General features: G+C 43.4%; 1 protein-coding gene across 1 annotated transcript in view; it reads left to right on the top strand.

Moving 5' to 3' along the window:
- Positions 1-20,612, top strand: part of TAF4B (TATA-box binding protein associated factor 4b) — a 113,707-nt gene that overhangs the window by 37,906 nt on the left and 55,189 nt on the right. Inside the window, exons 11-14 of the mRNA XM_077352555.1 lie at positions 5,119-5,249; positions 7,015-7,140; positions 12,935-12,991; positions 20,223-20,336. Of these exons, the coding sequence (XP_077208670.1) occupies positions 5,119-5,249; positions 7,015-7,140; positions 12,935-12,991; positions 20,223-20,336 (428 nt within the window). The remainder of the gene's footprint in view (positions 1-5,118; positions 5,250-7,014; positions 7,141-12,934; positions 12,992-20,222; positions 20,337-20,612) is intronic.

The following is a 20,612-nucleotide window of genomic DNA, read 5'->3' as shown; positions in this document are numbered from 1 at the left end:
CATTCTTATCTCTTCTAGCTTTTCTCTGAAATTCTGCATTCAATTGGGTGTATCTTTCTCTTTCTCCCTTGCCTTTCACTTCCCTTCTCTCCTTAGCTATTTGTAAAGTTTCCTCAGACAGCCATTTTGATTTCTTGCATTTCTTTTTCTTTGGGATGGTTTTAGTTGCTACCTCTTGTACAATGTTGCGAACCTCCGTCCATAGTTCTTCAGGCACTCTGTCTATCAGATCTAATTCCTTAAATCTATTTGTCACCTCTACTGTGTATTCGTCGGGGATATGATTTAGTTCATACCTGAGTGGCCTAGTGCTTTTCCCTACTTTCTTCAATTTAAGCCTAAATTTTGCAACAAGAAGCTCATGATCTGAACCACAATCAGCTCCTGGTCTTGTTTTTATTGACTGTATAGAACTTTTCCATCTTTGGCTGCAGAGCACATAGTCAATCTGATTTCTGTGTTGACCGTCTGGTGATGTCCATGTGTAGAGTCGTCTCTTGGGTTGTTGGAAAAGAGTGTTTGCTATGACCATTGTATTCTCTTGACAAAATTCTACCACCCTGTGCCCTGCTTCATTTTGTACTCCAAGGCCAAACTTGCCTGTTATCCCGGTTATCTTTTGACTTCCTACTTTAGCATTCCAATCCCCCATGATGATAAGCACATCATTTTTTGGCGTTGCTTCTAGAAGGTGTTGTAGGGCTTCATAGAACTGATCAACTTCATCCTCTTCAGCAGCAGTGGTTGGGGCATAGACCTGGATCACTGTGATGTTGAATGGTTTGCCTTGGATTCGAACTGAGATCATTCTGTCATTTTGGGGATTGTATCCCAAGACTGCTTTTCCTACTCTCTTATTGATTATGAAGGCTACTCCATTTCTTCTGCGAGATTCTTGTCCACAGTAGTATACCTGATGGTCATCTGAATTAAATTCACCCATTCCTGTCCATTTTAGTTCACTGATTCCTAAAATGTCGATGTTCAGTCTTGTCATTTCTTGCAAACTAGTGATGGTTTTAACTGGTGGCTCTGAGACCTCTTTGGCTTCTTAAGTAGTACCGTTTGTCTCTCAGTTCTAGCTGGCATTTATTTGACCTCTTGTGTGGTCTAAGTAGTACTACTTTCTATGGACTAAGGAAAGGATAGTAGCACAGTGTGTGAATTTTAGCATTGAATGTAGAAAGCCCCAAGGCTCAACCCCAGTGTTCCAGTTGCAAGGATTTAATAGCTCATGTTGAAGACCTTCATTTCAGACCCTGGTGATCCACGGCTGGGCTGTGGAGATAATACTGTTATTGAGATTTTATTTATTTACTTGCGTTACCTTGCCTTTCTCCCCATTAGGGACCCAAAGCAGGTCACATCCATTTTGTCTTTGCAACAACCCTGAGAGGAATGTTAGGCTGAAATCTGCAACTGGCCGAAGGTCACCCAGCAAACCTCTATTATGACATCAAACTGGATATTTTATTCAGGCATGTGGCAGCCAGTTCAGAAGATTTGGGGGCAGTGAGGGGGAGATTGAGCAAAAATAGGGGTCCCAGGGGGAACACCAGTCTCATTTGTGACATGGCTGAGATCTGTTTGGACCAGAAACACCTTTGAACTTGTATCATTGTTCTGACTCGGTAGCTGTATGTTTTCATGTGACTGACAGGGAATGGTTCTGTGCCATGGGTGCATGAGCCTATGTGGAACGACAGGGTGTAAATATAAAATCTTAAAAAAAATAAAACCTCTCTTCTACATTGTGTAGCAACATTGCAACTAACCCAGAATATCTCCCAGAGAAACCTTTGAGGTTGCTTCATGACTCCATTCTCATACTTTGTTACCAAATATCATCATAGTGGTGCACCACTTGGATGTGCTGCATTTGACTTCAGCTGTTTTATTTGTTTGATTTCTATATCGTTGATTCCCTTAAGTGGACACAGTGCAGTTTACAATAAATAATGTAGATAAACCCCATATCCTCCCTCCCCCCTCCCCTAACTGGATGGTGGGGGGGGGGCTGAGGAGGAGGGAACCCCATATAATTCCCGGACAGCCATGGCTTCAACCATGAGTCTGACGGAGGAGTGCCATTTTGCAGGCCCTGACGAACTTTCACAATTCCGTCAGGGCCTGGATTTCTGTTGGCAACTCATTCCATCAGGTTGGAGCAGAGCTGAAAAGGCCCTGACTCTTGTGGAGGTCGACCTTTGGGGCCAGGGATAACAAGCAAGCTGGTATAAGCAGAGTGCAACATCCTCCAGGGAACATATTGGGAGAGGTATGCAGGGTCGAAACTGCTGCAATTGAATTTAAGTTAATGTACTTGTTTGATAACTCAGAAATTGTGTGTAGTCTGTCAACAACTCTTTCCAGTTCCAGAATGGAGTGACACCTCTCAGTTCCATTGTAGTGACTCAAAGACTTAACAAGACAAGACCAGGAAGTGTAGGGAGGGTTGACATGTTAAAGGCCTACTTAGAAGTGGTGACACACTGGTAGCTCTTGGGCTGGCCAAGAAAAAAGGGGTCTTGCAGAAACTCACAGCATGACTTGGAGCTCTGCTCCAAAGCAAACAGATGAACTTCTTCTCGTAGGTTGTAGGAAGATATTACATAGCATCCTTCCTCTTGGGCATCTTCTCCATTTGGGCAGTCAAGTGTACCTTCTGACCTTTGTTCCTGGGAGAAGGAGCAAACTTTCTCTGAGTAAGCTGCTTCTGGAAGTTAATGACATTTCTAACAGGACACATCCAGCCCCAAACCGTTTGGTGAAAGATCTTTCAGTCCCCTAATGCTAAAGAAGTCAAGTCGTGCCATGTTAAAACTTGGATGGCCAGGTTCTCTATATGCGGTTGACTGTTCTGTTCTCTAGATTAGAGGACATTAGTCCAGGGAACAGAGAAGTGTCTTGCCACAAAATGACCCCGTATGGTTAGGCTTTTCAACAAAACTTGGCATTTAGTAGTTAGAGCTTCAGTAGCAAAGTATGTGCACTTCATATTTGTAGAGACATGCAAGACCATTACCAAAGAGATGAGGCGAGTAATGCTCTGATAGCATCTTTGAGAATTTTTTTGACTAGGAATAAAATTTATAACGACCACCAGAGACCAGACAAAATTTCTTCCATTCTTTATTTTCTTTTATGTGTATCTGCCTTTTTCTCCATTGGGAGTGTCTTACAATATTGTCTTCTCTGTTCTATTTTCTCAACAACCCTGTGAGGTAGGTGGGGACAAGAGTGTATGTGACTGCCCCAAGGTTTCCCTCCCCCGCCCACAAGTTTCCATGGCCCAGCAGGACCTTGAGATGGAGTTTCTCGGATCCTAGTTCTGTGTTCTAAATGCTGGCAGTGGCCACTGGCAGTGGCCCAAGGCCTGCAGTAAAGAGATCCCATTTTTGCTCTGTTTGTCACCAGTTCTCAACATCTTAACATGAGCAAGTTTTTTGTAAACTACCAGAGTGAAATTAAATACTACTAGCAAAAAGTGCTTCCTAAACATATTTATTGGTGAAGAAGACTTTCCCAGAACCCACAGTGACCTTGTTTCTTGTTGCTGTTTACAAAAGCAGTTGGGAGCCATGCTCATGCCCTTTTTGAAGGCTGTGATCTTGACAGGCATAACACAAAGTACCCATCTGAGCATCAGTATACTTGACATTCTTCAGACATCACACTTCAGAGGGAGTGTGCAGGGGTAAGAAAAGATCTTTGGTAAGCATTTAACAGAAGTTTTTAGGACCAAAACTGCCAGAGCAGCCACTCTGTCCAACTAAGCATTTGCTATTAAGGTTAGTTGTCAGCTAGAAGATGCCTTGATTAGTTTGCTAGAAACTTGAGGGCAAAGCCAAGCTAATGCTTAGACTTAAGTGCAAGCAGCTTGATTTAAATCTACCTCAGTGCAGTCAGGGTCTGTTTTAGATTTTGGGGGCTTTGGCTCGAATATACATGGACCCTCCTTCCCACCCCCTCAATGTGCACAACCATTCATATGTCCCCCTGTCACTGCCCTCTGATACCCTTTTCCCCACCAGCTCGTTTGCAAGCCTGCCCACTAACTGTCTTCCCAGTCACACATATGCTCTTCCCTGGCAGTGTAGTGCAGAATGTATGGCTGGAAACTCGGATGGAGAGAACTCTAGAGAGCCATATTGGTAAGAGAAGCAGCCTCTAATCTGGAGAACATTATTTGATTCCTCACTCATCCTTCACATGCAGCCAGCTGGGTGACATTGGGCTAGTCCCAGTTCTCTCAGAGCTCTGTCAGCCTCACCTCACTGGGTATCAGTTGTGGGGGGAGGAAGGGTAGACGGTTGTAAGTTGCTTTGAGATTCCTTTGGGTAGTAAAAAGCACACAAGCAGATGGGTGGAGGAAGGGCATGTAGATGGGAGAGCAAAGTCCCTGGGCTCCAACACCCATTCCACTTCAGTCATTCCACTCCACGTTGGCCTCGTTGGTTCTGGTCTTACTGGAGGGCCTGAGGGAAGTGCTGTTGAAGAAAGGGCAAAATTGAGCTCCTCCAGGCAAGCTGCAGTTGTAGGTGACATTGGGATGGGCTAGCTTTCCCCCCCAAGCCACTGCCTTGAGACTGTGGGCCAAGCTGCCATATGCCATATGCTGTTGGTTGGGCTGGGTGTGATGAAGGTCTGAGCTAAGATGCCTGGAGTATGTTGCACGGAAAAAAAATTCTGTTCATTAATATGTCAGGATTTAACAAGTGCAGTGTCAATTGGGTAAAATGTAATTTGCAATTTCTTTTTAATTACTGAAATTAACAGAATATGGCACTAATTTCTACAGCTACTGTTTCTACCCTTTTCTGGACCACAAGGCTTGATTTCTGTATTCTTATTAACTTTCTCCTATAAATGACCTTGCAAGGAAAATTATTCTAGCGGCTAAGTGAAACAATGTCTATTTTCTGAAGCTGTAGGCTAGGTTTTATTAATGCAATGTCTAAGATCTTTGAAGTTGTGACTTTACCAGGAAAATCACAATCTCCAAACCTTTATTCATAATGGGTATGACTTCCAGGGGGAACAGAATACCTGCTGTGCTAATTATTTCAATTATCAGCTAGTACTAAAACCTGTAATGGATTTTCTGTGCCTCCACAGGTAAAAGGCATGATATTATGGAAGTGAATTCGGATGTTCTGAGCTTGATCTCCCATGCTACACAGGAGAGATTACAAGGTCTTCTGGAGAAACTGGCTATAATTGCTCAGCATCGTATGATGACCTATAAGGTAAAGGAAATCATCATTAGCTTAGTGTCTTGGTATCATGCTCTGCTTGGTTTTCTTTATTTTAGGGGTAGAGTAACTTTATGGTTACATTTGAAATGTGCATCCTAAATCCACCCTGAAGAATGCTTTTATTTAGACTTATGGAATATATTAACTATAATGTGATGTTCTACTGTTACAAGTTCTGCCATTGGAAATATTTTATGTTAAAAATCATAATGCTTCCTTGTACTGTACCATGAATTTTCATTGTAAACCATCCTGAGACATAAACGGGGACGGTATAGAAATGTAATTAAATCAATAAAATAATTTTATGATGAATCAGGCTTAATGATAGGAGCAAAATCTACTTGTGCTCTTCTGGAGAATGCAAATCAGTGTAACTTCACCTGCTCTGTACTTACACTTTTTTAGAGTGTGATGCTTAAGTTTCCTTGCAGCTGCTTGAGAAGCAGCCATATCAAGTATAGCACTAACCAGCCATCTCTATCCTCTTCTCTAACTAGTTATAAAACAGATGTACTTGACAATTAGTGCAGTAGACAGGATGGTTTGAACCTTTGGAGAATTTGTTATTGAATTCATTGGTCATTTTCTAAGTTTCTTGAAATGCTGATTCTAAAGAGTTTCTGGAATGAGGAGGAAGCAAAAGAAAGAATCCTGATGGAAAACAGCTCTTGCATTCAACCCTGTGGTCCCCCCCCTCCCCCAGATCTAGGCAAGTGTGGGCTTTTTCATGTGTTACTTCCAAACACCACACCTTCCGAAGGGTAAACATCAGAATTTGTCTCCAGAGGAGGCAGCTAACTTTACATGTGTATAATGGTAACTAAGATGTAAGGTTGACTTGACTGCATGACAGCAGCTTGAGTGATGAGCAATCAGCTTAGACTTCAGGGAACAACTTTAGATAGTTGATGACCATCCTCTGAGTTGGATGATCAGTGCTGTATGAAATTTGGCATGAAGTGAGATTCATGGTGTTTTTAACAGGGTGCATATTGCACTCAAAAACAGAACTTTCTCCAATTGCCATCAGTAGTGATTTCCAAAATCCTTTCTAACAACAATATTTCTGTAACATGGCTGTCTGCCTATTCTGGAAATTAAGTATAGTCTTTCCCCAGCCAAGTGGAACAAGAGGCATGATTGAAAGCTCCATGAGGAAAGATACATTTCCATGAAGTCAAAGGAGAAATTTTGGCTCTATTGTTGCAGTGGCTTTCAGCACCTGAAAAACCAAGCTTTAAGGAAAGGTCTAAATGTCTTGTAAAATGTGTCAATTTTCTCCCCAGTCTTCCCTTGTAAATCATCAAATTCCCAGTTATTTCATAGATTAAATTACAGTGCAGGTGGTGATCATCTCCCTTTATTCACTACATACAAATTTCCTTGGACTTCCTCTGGCTACTGTTGAATGCTAAATCTGTCCTAGGGCTTGGCAGCTTAAAACTGGACTTGAGCTAAAATTCTTCCTTCAGATACCTGGATTATCAGTCGGGAGAGAAAGTAGAGAGACCTGATTTAATAGTTGTCTATAAATAGACAGATTGTCCTTGGAAAAAAGTGCTTCACATATAGAGATCTTACCTCACTTGATGAGCAAATATTCATAGGAACTTTTTGAAAATGATTGTCTGGAATATTTGTTGCATCATAATTAACAAAACAAATGGGAAATTGGTTTTAAACCAGGACAGTTGGGGCTAGTGATCCTTCCTGATCTGTAAAATCATAACCAGCAATCCTAGTTCCCTTTCAGGACAACAACAGGTATGCAATGTCTAGTGACACTCGGACTCAACTGAGGTTTCTTGAAAAATTGGATCACATGGAGAAGGAGAGAAAGGATGAAGAACAACGGGAAATGTTGCTTCGAGCAGCCAAGGTGAGAGCATGTGGAAAGGTTTGTCAGTCACAAGACCTAGAGCAACTATACATCCTAGACAAGCTATTATTTTCTCTCTTTACTGTTGATAAGCCCCTAAAACATTCTTCAGGCATGAAGACACCCCAGAAGTGGCATAATGATGTAGAACAGTGGTCCCCAACCTTTATTAGGCTGGGGACCGGCAGGGCATCGAGCTGCGCCCGCGGGGACCTTGCCCGCGCATCGAGCCGCGCCCGCAGGCCACGCCCGCGCATCGAGCCGCACCCGCGGCCCTGATTCCCTCTCCCCGCCCTCCCCGCAGTAAGAAGCTTCCCGGGCCGCAAGCTTGCGGCCTGGGAATTTTTTTACTGCGGGGGGGGCGGGAGAGGGAGCCGCGGCCCGGCGCCATGGCATTTGCGGCCCGGCACCGGGCCGCGGACCACAGGTTGGGGACCACTGATGTAGAATATGGCTGGGAAGCATAGCTATGTATGTGCCCATCTGGGGCCCCTCTCCCTCCCACTCCTTCCAGGCCCATCATTGGCCGGGGGGGGGGGGGGTTACTATGACCCTATATGGTTATATCACCTAATAAATGTTTTTAAAATATATAAAACGTAATTCCCACGCATTCAGGAACTCCTTCCAGGACTGCCAAGAAACTTCCAGGGTTTCATGAAACCCTGGTTGAGAAAGCCTTCTCTAGACTTTCTTTTTGAATTTTTTTTGGTTTAAGTGGTGCATTGATGGGTCCATATAAGAGACACATAGTCAGAGTGAAGTTGTTGTTGTTGTTGTTGTTGTTGTTATTATTATTTCAATTTATTTCCCGCCACTCCCAAATGGCTCGTGGCGGGTTACAGTGTCTTAAAAACCCCATTAAAACTCCCATTAAAAGACTTAAAATGTCACAACATGGCGGCACAATAATGAGATCCCCGTCCTACCCCCATTCCTAAAAAAGGGGGGGTGGAGGAGAAGGAGGTCAACGATGTTCAAGAAGAAGCCCTGGGGAGAGCAGTTGATGTACCCCAGCAGCCCCAGCCTCAACCATAGACCTGGCGGAAGAGCTCCGTCTTGCAGGCCCTGCGGAACGTTGAAGGGTCCCGCAGGGCCCGCAGCTCTCCCGGGAGCTCATTCCACCAGGTGGGGGCCAGGACCGAAAAGGCCCTGCCCCTGGTAGGCGTGCTTCCCTAGGGCCGGGAATGACCAGAAGATTCTCACTCGCAGAGCCCTGCGGGGGGCATAGGGCACTAGGTGGTCCCTCAGGTATGTGGGTCCCAGCCCGCATAAAGCCTTAAAGGTTAGAACCAGAACCTTGAACCGGATCCGGACAGCAATTGGTAACCAGTGCAGCTGCCTCAGCACAGGCTGGATGTGGGCCCTCCAAGGTGTGCCGGTGAGGACCCTAGCAGCTGCATTTTGTACTAGCTGGAGTTTCCGGATCAGAGACAGGGGTAGACCCGCGTAGAGCGAGTTACAGAAATCTAATCTGGAGGTGACCGTTGCATGGATCACAGTGGCCAGGTGTTCGGGGAACAGGTAGGGCGCTAATAGCTGAGCTTGGCGAAGATGGGAAAATGCTTGGCCGGCTACTTTCCTGACCTGCGCCTCCATAGTCAGGGAGGCATCAATGGTCACACCCAAGTTTCTGGCCTGGGACGCCTGCCAGGGCGGGTAAATGCACTTCCTGTTCCCGCCCCCTACTTGGACATCAAAGGGGTCCCTAACTTAGTTGATGAGTCTACAGATTCCAAATGTTTTGTGCGGAATATGAGATTTTAACAAGGTTTTCTGGCATGATGGAAAAGCCCGGGGAACCCTTACATACCCCTCCTGCTGATCTGAATCCATATCAATGAAGAAAGATCCACTTACCTGTTTCTTTCATATTGTATGAAGATGAGTCATTCTTCAGCAGAAGTCTGTTAAATATAGAAACATTACAATCAAAATATCTAATTCTGAGTAATAGACCTTAGACTGTTGATCACAAATCCGAACAATAGGATGATGGGATTTTCCTACAAATCTAGAAGACCACTCCCAAGTTTGTAGAAAATCTGAAAGCCTAAAAAAACAAAAGGGATTTAAAAATCCTCAAAGTTAAAGGATAAAAATGAGATGTCACAGTAACATTGTGGGATGCCAGCTGTCCTTATGTGGCTTCTCTAGCTATCTCTGCAAAAGGATTTTTGCCCCTGATGTGAAACACATCCACATGGGGGGGGGGGGGGCGGGGGGCTGCCGTGGCACTGAGTTGAGCTAGCACAAGTCCGCACACACAGAGAAAGATATTCCTCCCACCACTCCTCCCTTTTCTCTTACCATTACCTCTTGCATCCCCAACAACTTCCCTGGCCTCTCCCACCTCCCCCCCCCCTCTTTCACACACATAGAAACTCCTTTTCCCCTCCATCTCCCTGCCCTCCCCCCATACCTCTGTCACGCACACACAGACTCATACAGCTTCCCACAATGCCGCAGCTGGCTGGACCAGCCCATGCGGTGAGAGCAGAGCTTGGCCAGGCCACCTCCACTGCTGCCTGGGACTTGCCAGGTAGGCCCACGCCACTCCTGTGGTTGCCCTGGACTCTGCAATTTGGTCCCTGTGGCTGGGCCAGCCTCCTTGGCCACTGCCACCACTGGCCACCTCCATGACAGCCACTTCCAACCTTCTTCTAGTGCACTCAGGGGGGCGGAACTCATGGTCATCACATCTGTGAGGACTTCCGTTTCATCAAACACAGTAGAGAATATGTCTTCCACATCAAAACAGAGTAGAGGAGTGTCTGTCCAGCAAAAGAGGTGGGAACAGCAGGAGGAACCAGTGGTGGCAAAGCCAGCAGTGAACATAGCAGTATTGGAGGGAGGTTTGGAAGGTAAAATACATGGTCCAGAGAAAGAACAATACCTCTTCCTATACAGTAAGCTAAGGAGAAGGGCAAGCATGACTGGGGGTTGACTCCAGAGTCTGTAGAAGGCCAGCATTAATCTATGTAGTAGATCATAGCCTTCAGTTATGACTGCTCCCATCTACTTCCCTCCCTCTGAAGCAAGATTTTTTTCCTTCATTTCTCCTTCCCTTTATTGACTTAGCTGTTCTAGTAAAGTGTTTTGTTCTTTATTGAAGAATTCTGGCTGTCCCTAACCTGTCACAGTATGATTTTTTAGCAATTGGCACCTGAAGGAAGGATCAGGAGCCCTTTAACTTAAAACAGCTTAAATGCTACTTGAAGCATTTTGAAATTCAAAAATAGCAAAATATTTTATTTAACATAGAGGGTAAAGGTAATGTGAAATCGGAGTTTGAAAAATGTCTGAGGTAACCCAATATATAGTTGGGGTAAAGTAGGTACATGCACATACTTCAGTTCTTATGTTTCAGATCAATGAGAATTTCTTAAGCTATTCAGTTGCTTAAGTATTTATATTGAGAGGCTTCCAGTGTTTTCCCAATCACTCTAATACACTGAGTCTTCTCTGACTCTTTTGGTTTCCAGTACCTAAACCCTTTCTCTTCAAACACCAGTACTCATTTTGAGTTTTTAACTGACTCTTAAGATCCCCAAGGGTAGTTTCTAACCACATTAGACCAGGGACTTAAGCACTCTTTAGAGCCAACTCCCTGTTTGAGTGGGTAGGGAATTTTCTTCTGTTTGTAGAAGATCTATCCCCTTTCTGTAGCCGAAATGAGAATCTTTGCCTACTTCCCAAATTTCTTTGTCAACTTTCCCCAAAATCTCAGTCTGTGTCACACAGCTCTCAGTCACGGCTGAATTCTGAAACTGTCAGCACTCTTCTCAGTTGTGCTGAAATCATACTCAGCTGTGTTAAGGCAGAAATCTGATGACACCTCAGCATCCAGTTCAGAAGTTTTTCTCTGTACAGTTGGTTCTAACCAATCAGATTGCTTGGAACAGCCTGTCACGCAACCTTCTCTATGAAGAATTAACCTTTCACAGTCCTTCAGCTATTTGTACGGTATCACTTCTAAGATGAGGTGGCTGAAGCAGAGTTGTCTGAAGCTCAGCCCTTCAAAGATGGAGGTCCTGTGGCTGGGTAAGAAGGGTCCAAGCGAGGAAGCGCACCTCCCTAACCTTGACTGAGTATAGCTATAAGTGGTTCACTCTGCGAGGAACCTGGGCATGATTCTCGATACCTCCCTCTTAGTGGAGGCTCACGTCATGTTAGTAGCATGTCTGGCATTCTATCACATTCGCCAAGCCAAACTACTAGCACCCTACCTGGCCCCGAAACACCTAGCCACAGTGATCCATGCAACAGCCACCTCTAGACTGGACTTCTGTAACCTGTTCTATGCCCTTAACCTTGATCCAGAAATGACAGCAGGTCCAGAATGCAGCGGCCAGGGTCCCCACAGCAATACCTCAGAGGTCCCACATCTGGCCCATTCTCCAACTATTGCGCTGGCTTCCAGTCGAATTCCGGACCAGACTTAAGGCTTTGGTAATTACCTTTAAGGCCATATGCAGTCAGGGCCCAGTGTACCTGATGGACCACCTCCCTGCCCATACTCCTCAAAGAGCTTTACGCTCTGCCACCTCCAACAGCCTGGCGATCCCTGGTCCCAAGGAAGCTCACTTGACCTCAACCAAGGTCAGAACTTTCTCCCTCCTGGCCCCCACCTGGTAGAACCAACTTCCAGAGGAGATCAGGGCCATAATGGTTATAGAACAATTCCACAGGGAGGGAGCTCTCCCACCAGGCATATTCAATTGAGGTCCACTAGCTCCAAACTCTTCCACTGGGCCCCCGAACTTCCCTCCTATGAAACTGAAACTAATTCCTCTACCGACCATGTCCTCATGTTTTAGTTACGAATTTATTATTTCCATTTATTGTACCTTTATTCATTGATTAGTGATTAATGACTTCTCTATATTGTTCCTCTTCCAGTGTTCCATGTAAACTGCCCTGAGCCTCTGGGGAGGGCAGTATATTAATGTAATTAATAAATAAAAAATAAATAAATCACATTGGTCCTTCAAAATAACTATACATTAGTCTGCCTGATAATATCCTCTTGCTAAATCAGGCTTCCTCAACCCTTGGGTTTCTGGACAGCCCTGGAAGGTTTCCCAAATGGAAGGAACCTTGGGAGGGCACGTTCACAGCTATGCTTCCCAAACATATTCTGGAAGATTGCATCACTTCTGGGGTTTCTTGAAGGTTGAAAAATGTTTCAGGGATTTCTCAACAGTAAAAACGGTGAGAAAGCCTGTGCCAAATGGGTGACTGCGCAGACATTCAAATGGGAAACTTCCAGCTCATATCCATAACAACTCAGCTACTACACAGGGATTTTTTCTTCCTCAGTTTTGGCTGAGAATATCCCATTGACAGCTAGAGCTCCAAAATAAAAAGTAGCCTGTTATTGTAGCCTTTGTAAATGACATTTCAGAGTCTCTATATGCTCTAGATTGGGAGCTAAAATTGTTTACTTAAGGAAGCCTGCTGCACCTAACTAAAAATGGATCTTTCTCTTTCCCCCCTTAGTCCCCCCGCCCCTTCCTGGTCTTTGCTGACATGAACATCATCACGCTTAGACTGGACCTGACTGACAATGTTAGCATCATTTTTAGTTTGTTTCCTCTGGGCTAGAACAGAGGCAGGAGTCCCTGGTGAAGGGAGTGTTGTAGGGAGCCAGTCTGGACTGAGGCATTCAGCCCCTACAGCTAAACTTTCTGATCAAAAAGGAAAATTGTAACTTATTAAATATTTTAAGGACATGTTGTATATGTTTGTGTTTAGCTGTTTGTAATTTGTATTAACTTCCTTTTTTTGATAGAGCCGTTCCAATAAAGAAGATCCAGAACAGCTGCGATTGAAGCAGAAAGCAAAGGAGGTAGGCCTTCTAAGTTACCATGCCTGCCTTTGTGTTTTTGAGGGAAGATTGGCAGCCCTCTCCTGGCAATTAGGTCAGGGTTTATTTTGCTGTTGCATACCATTTGCAGAGGCCTTGGGGAAGGACAGGAACTGCTACAGGCAAGGGCAGCACTTCAAATGAGGTCAATGAATTATGAGCTTTTAACATTTTATTTTCATAGTTTACAAAGAACTGTTTCTAGACAGGCCTAAACTATATAGCAGTGTGCTTGGTAGGAATATAATGTGGGATTAGAAAAAAAGACACTTTGAGTTTTAGCATCTGGGACCGTACAATAGGCTACATTTTTCCAGGGTAATTGTTCATTTTGTAAATCTGATACTGCTTATAATTCTTTGGCTGGGAGGCGGTACTGGGATTTAGTTTTAAATGGAAAACGCCTCTGGCTTTTAATTTTCTGGGCCCAGCAGTTTTCTGTTCTGGAATGGAGCCCTTGTTTCACACAGTTCATGTTTAGCTGCAGGGGTTTTAGTTTATAGCTTAGACTGGTTAAGCTTTTACTCCCAGAGGCCTCTGCATAGCAACTGCAGAAATCAACAAATAAGTTCATTTATGTCTGCTGCAGCCTCCTCTCAGTAGCTGACTTTTTACATTTCCCAATATCCATTTCCTGACTTTTCTAGCCGGAGAGAAAAAAGCTCCACTAATTGGAGCTTATTTTAATTGAGCCTTAATATTGGATCTCACTGGAGTTGCCCCCAGAGCTAGTGGGAACAGAATTAAATGAAAATACCTAAGGTTGAAGACTGTGAGAGTGAGAAATTTTTTTTACTTGACCTACAGATTCTTTTCCCCACTGAATAAATCAAGCCTGTTCACATTTCTGATTAAGGATCTGACAGCAGACAATAATAAAGACAATTGAGGTGTGAGATGTGTGATACAGAGCTGAAGAAATTGGTTTCTATAGTTACTTGACTGATTTCATGCCACTTTTAAGGATCTCTCTGGTAAATGAGTGATTTTTTTTCCTGAGCAACCTTTTTCTTAACTGTGCCTCTTGAACTATGAAATTTGTTGTTGCTTAACATTGCCACGGTTGGCTTCTAGGTGCCAATAGCAGCAGCAGCAGGTTATTTATGAATGCTATAAAGTCCCTTATTGTTTGGATTAATGTAGGAGCTGAGGCAAAACAAATGGCAATCCAGAAAAAATGGTTTCAAAATCAGTTCCAAAATTAGTTCAACTGAAGTGAAAGAAATTCTACAAAGTAGAGGAAGAGCAGCAATGAAAGAACTCCATCTCCAACCTCAGAATTTATGTTTACAGAAATAGACATCATGTGCAATTTATAGTCTCAACCCATCAGTGTTTCTGTACCACTGCCTGCAACAAATCTGTGTTCTTTCCCCAAGAGTGGTCACACTAGAATGTTCTTGTGAAAATATGCCTTGAACCTTTAAATACTATAGTGACATAACACAAAATTCAGTCACTCCAACGCAACCACGAGTGCAGTGAAAGACTAGTGAGGAGAAGGTTGCTTTAGTTTAGACAAGAAATGACAGCACAAGCAAGAAGTTTTCTGCAGTGGATGCAGAAAAGAAAAGAGTGCTAGGCCTGGGCGCTGCCATACTGGCAATGTTTGGATTAGCTAGGATAAGACATATTTCAATAACTCCTTTCAGATAGCATCAGCTGTTGCATTTCAGGTGTGTGTTGGGAGGAAGAATCATTTGAAATATTGGGGTAAAGCTATTTTTGTATACACAGAGCATATCCAAGTCAGAGCTGGGAGCTTCTAGGTTTAAAGTTCTGAAAATTTTGCATGTAAATAGCTGCAGTGACATTTGAACACAGTACAGAAAATGCTGTACTTTAAATAATTCTGTTGCCTCCCCACATTGTCCCTAAGTTAAGCCCTGATGTTATGTTTAATAGGGAAAATGATTGAACCGTTAATTGCATGGTTTTTTACTATACAGCTCCCAATATTGTACCATAATATAGTACTTAAGATAGCCGATCATCCACCCATCCCTGAAAAAATAATTGTGATATTGACATAGTGAAAAATGGGAATGCAGTTCAAAGAGAAAGTCTTTTGATAATTATTAAACCAACCTCAAATTGCCTGGGTAAAATATTATCTTAATAGGTATGTGCAACAGAAAAAAATATTTTTTTCCAAATCTATACATTGCAGAGGGCATAATTATTGATATTCCAAATTACTGGGTCACCAGGCCTGGTTCAGTTTTCATATCTGGGAAGGGGTCAGAATTTTTAAATTATTTGGGTCCATTATTCCCTGTGGAGAATCTTTCTGAGGAGCTGGAGTGACTGTTGTCCACTAAAGAACCTCCAATTTTCAAGCATATTGAACTAAGAAGATGTCCAATTTTATAGACTCCTATGGAGCCCATTTGGTTCTTCTACCATCCTCTATTGTTTCCTATGGGGAAAACAATCTATGCTTTCTGCAGGACAAAGAAGACAATAGCCACATATGCAAGAGCAAGTGCAATCAACCAATGGCCAAAGACTCCCAATGTACCGAACCAACAAGCCCAATAGAACCGATATCAACCTAGAGAATGGTAGCACCCCCCAGCGAGACATACATTCTCCACCAGGATTTTAACTAAAGTCTTACAAGCATTCACCAGCACTCTCCTTGAACAAAACCTTACAGAGCTAAGACACCTATCATAAAAGGTTGCCTTTCTGGGGGCAGTGACCTCTGCTAGGAGAATATTGGAACTGGAGGCCTTGTCAGTTAGAAAGGAAGTATTTGTGTACCACAAGGACTCTGTAGTACTTAGAATAGACCCATCCTATGTCCCTACAGTAAATTCAAACTAGTCCTGCCCTTCTCTTATCTCAAACCTTCTCATCCAAGGAAAAAGGAAGGGCATAAGCCAGGCATGTGCAGGCTCTGTGAATGTACATGAATAGAATGGTACAATTGAGACTGACAGACATAGCGCAGCCAACCTGGGGAGAAAAGTCACAAAGTCCACCTTTGAGTAAAGCTCACCTTTTGAATAAATTCCCAAGAATTTAAACTGTATTTGTTTGGATACCATACAAACAGATATTGGTGGACTGGAGCAGGTTGGAAAGTAAAAAAATAAAATATCAAAGTACTTTATGTATGCTGAGCTTTAAAGGATGTTCTGTGTTGGAGAGCAGAGAACATTCAATCAGTAAATGTGATTTAGTAGTTAATGCATTACTTTAATTATTTCAAAGGAGTTTTAATCCACATATGACTGTTTAAGTCATGTCCCCTCACAGGTGGGTCCAAGCAATGGTTGTAGTAGAATGCAACCCAATATATAGAGCCGGTCAGCTGTTAGGCTGCACGCCATTAAACCTCTCTGTTTCACTCCCCCATTTGCAGCAGGGGGAAGCACAACTCACAGGCATTCCTTCTCCTTTCTCCTGGCCCTGGTGAGTCATGGCTGGGAGAAAGATGGAAGGGAAGTCCTTTCCAGGGTTCAGAGATGCTAGGAGAAATGGGGAACTGAACTCACCAGACCAGTTCAAATGGAGCCCTTTTGGGGTTGGTTGAGTAGCTGCCCCAAACCTAACCAAACTCCTTTTTTTGGTTCATGCCAGTCCTTAGCAGTAGGTACCATCATAATGGTAAGTGGACAAAACTGGCTTTCCCTTATTATATTTTATCCCATCTATAATGAATAGTATTTTTGAAATAAAAGCTGAACTCAAATATATTTCTCCATTTAGAATCTGTCAGGAAGATGTCTGGGTTTGGGAACTTGCAAAATATCAGTTTTTTCAATATTCCCAAATCCCATTTGGTTTTTATATAGTACAGTCTTAGAACTTCATATTCTGGTTAATTATTCATTTTCTGAAAACTTACAAGGTGTACCAAGATCAGTAGCCAGCTGGTTTAAGGTTAACCACTTACTGAGATTGCCTGGTAAATGGCACAATAGGTGACTATATTAAATGAAACAGTAAAATTCTATGGTGTTATATTTTTCCTAGTACTCAAGTTCAGCAGTGTTAAATGACTGTTTCATTAAGGGCTTGCATAGCTTACTGGTGGGATGTGATGAGAAGTCTTGAGGCAATGAATGAAACTACACTCAAATGAAATATCTTTGCAAAGTGAAAATTGTCCATTCTGTACCTTCACTGAGCTTTGTGCAGGATAACATTTCCTTGCATATGAGGTAAATCAGTGCTTTCTTTTTATTTCAGCAAGGCATGTTTCATTTTCAAGATGACATAAGGTTCGGACAATGTTATACAACAGCAGAAGTGACCGTGAACTGCTGTCTGTAGCATTAGATGCTATAAATAGGTTGACTGGGACTAGGGTGGGTGGAGTCAGGCACAGGGCCTGTAGGGCTGAGGCCCAAAACAGGTTAGGTGATGGATCACAGAATCATAGAGTTGGAAGGGGCCATACAGGCCATCTAGTCCAACCCCCTGCTCAATGCAGGATCAGGCCAAAGCATCCTAAAGCATCCAACAAAAGTGTGTATCCAGCCTTTGCTTGAAGACTGCCAGTGAGGGGGAGCTCACCACCTCCTTAGGCAGCCTATTCCACTGCTGAACTACTCTGACTGTGAAAAATTTTTTCCTGATATCTAGCCTATATCATTACACTTGTAGTTTTAAACCCATTATTGCGCATCCTTTCCTCTGCAGCCATGCACCTGAAAGGATTACTGGGATGTAGCAACTGCAACTCAACTCCTGTGTTGCTGTTGGGGACTCATGTTAGAGGTGACCAGTAGTCTCCTGCCTTTGGGCAGTTAACTCCATTCCTTCAGGTTCTCTCAGTCTTCACCAACCCCAGCTCCTCCTCTGCTTCCAGCCACTCCCAGCTGCTGTACATCATAGCTTTAGGGCTGCAGTCTAATAACAGAGCCCACCCCTATTGATTAGGGCCCAACCCTCCTGGCTCATAACTCCACCCTCTTCTCAGTCTCAAGGAATGCCATCTCTTGAGACCATACCCACAAAGTCTAGCCAGCATCGACCCATAGTCAAGGTGCTTGGACAGACTCTCCCCATAGGCTTGCCTCCTCCTGGCTTATGATCTCCCCTGCCTTCTTATGCAGCTCCTATCCTCCAGGGGGTGGACTTCCATAACCTGGGATGGTGATCTCTTCTCTCCCCCAGTTTCACTCATGTCTTATCATAAGCAACAAGGTAGTAGTATTCTTGCCAAATAAAGACTAGGGTTCCCTAATTATATCGAAGTATGGCATACTGAAACTTTACAAAAGTAAAAAAAAACAATTGATGTAGTATGTAAAAGTCTATTTTAGAACTGAGCAGAGAAGTCTTAGCTTCTTAAAAATTGCTTCATGTGATTACAGCTATGCTGCAAATGCCATTTCACTATTGGGAAGGGCTTTAAAAATGTACCTCACTTTATTTGTGCTTCAGGTCAGATTAACTAAAATGGTTATTGTGTCACCTGGAAACTCCAGACTGCTTCAAGACCAGAGTTTTAAAACTTATATATTATTAAAAAGGCCAGCAGCAACAAAGACCATTTTACAATTTCAGAGACGTTTTCATAGCAATTTGATCTTTACACTGGTTTTTAAAAAATCTTTGTACTTGGAGCAGATGGGGAAAATCGAAGAATGGGAAAATAGGCTTGAAATGCTTTCTAGCTGGCTTCTGATCTTTTTTCAGAACAAATGTAGAGTAATGCTGATACAAGTCTGATACCCACTAAGTCTCAGAATTTTTGTTTTCTGGTTGAAAGAGAGAAGTACCTTTCCCATCCAGTAAGCCGTTGTGAAAGACTTCACCCCTCAAGCCACATAATAAAGGGCTGGTTTATACTTGCATGATTATCAATGATTACCTGCATGTGTGAACAAGCCACATTAGTCCTAACATCTCAGGAATCTAGATGTCACTTGCAAGGCAATATTACTTAGTAGTTGGTTCATTCATAGCATAGCATTCTCACATGTGCATGGGTGGCTTCGATGAAATTCAGTCTTACAATGAGCTCAGTGTTCATTGGGGGGGAGGGGTGTCCAAAAGCGGTTTACGTAATTCTTGCCTCCAGTTTTATTTAGAAGTGGTAAGAATTGGAGGTAGTGACAGATTTTATTTTCCTGGGCTCCAAGATTACTGCAGATGAGGACTGCAGCAAAGAAAGACTCTTGTTCCTGGGGAGGAAAGCTATGGCAAATCTAGACACCATCCTAAAAAGCAGAGACATCACCCTGCCAACAAAAGTGCGTCTAGTCAAGTCTATGGTCTTCCCAGTTGAAATGTATGGCTGTGAAAGTTGGACCATAAGGAAGGCCGAGCATCAAAGAATTGAGGCTTTTGAACTCTGGTGCTGGAGAAGACTCTTGCGAGTCCCTTGGACTGCAAGGCGAACAAACCGGTCAGTCCTAGAGGAGATCAGCCCTGACTGCTCTTTAGAAGGCCAGATCCTGAAGATGAAACTCAAATACTTTGGCCACCTCATGAGAAGGAAGGACTCCCTGGAGAAGAGCCTAATGCTGGGAGCGATCGAGGGCAAAAGAAGAAGGGGACGACAGAGAATGAGGTGGCTGGATGGAGTCACTGAAGCAGTAGGTGCAAACTTAAATGGACTCCGGGGAATGGTAAAGGACAGGAAGGCCTGGAGGATCATTGTCTTTGGGGTCACAATGGGTCGGACACAACTTCACAACTAACAACAAGTGCTTTGCTCACTTCTTATAACTTGTTACAAATCAGAGCCAGGATCTGAATTTATTCTGTTGGTTCAGTTTTTGCCACTAGAAGTGGAATGCGGCTTTTGATTTGCTCCTCTCATTTCAAATCCAGTTTGCTCCTTACGCTGTTTACCCCTGTTTGTGGGGGCTCATCCCTGAAAAGCAGTATTTTGGTGCACTCACTGGGCTACAGCAGGGGCAGCAGGGCTAAGTTAGCTCAGAGTTGCTAATGGTAGCACTTCATGTTAGCCGCAACAGACCCTAGAATCCAATGCATTGTTCTTAAACCATGCTGAAATGTGTTGTTGTAGACTTAATGCTACTAACTCCACATTGCAAAGGACCATAATATTGTGTGAGCTAATAGGTCAAGTTTGAGTGTGATAAATTCTGACTTTTTCTTTTGTTTAAAATATGCTGACTTTGTGTAAATAGCAGGCCTGGGGCTGATGGCTTGAGTCCAGCTGAAGCTTTCATGGCACTGTAATCTAACTTTAATTCATACCTTCCTCGTTTTTCTCTGAAATTAGATGCAGCAATTAGAACTGGCACAAATGCAACAAAGGGAGGCTAATCTTGCAGCTCTGGCAGCCATTGGGCCAAGGAAAAAGAGACCATTGGATTCATCTACATCTGGAGTTGAGGTACATACAAAATTATGGTGGCTTGTTTCTGGATCTTTTAGCTGAGCATTATTTCTGCATGGTAAAATATGTTACAGGATGCTTCAGACAGCTGCATGTGTTTATCAGTTTTATAGGCGGAGGACTCTAGTTTGTACAACAGTGACTGTGAGTTCTAGTAGCTAAACACAGTGGGAGTGATTTTTCGTTTGCTTCTCTTATAAGAGTTACTCCCCATGTCTTTTCTGCTGTGGTGATGACACTCATGATGTCACAGTTTGACACCTCTCAAAGGCA

The sequence above is a fragment of the Paroedura picta genome, chromosome 9 (assembly GCF_049243985.1).
Source record: "Paroedura picta isolate Pp20150507F chromosome 9, Ppicta_v3.0, whole genome shotgun sequence".
Taxonomy (NCBI): Eukaryota; Metazoa; Chordata; class Lepidosauria; order Squamata; family Gekkonidae; genus Paroedura; species Paroedura picta.
The sequence above is the reverse complement of the archived record's forward strand: the minus strand, read 5'-3'. Positions and strand labels throughout refer to the sequence as shown.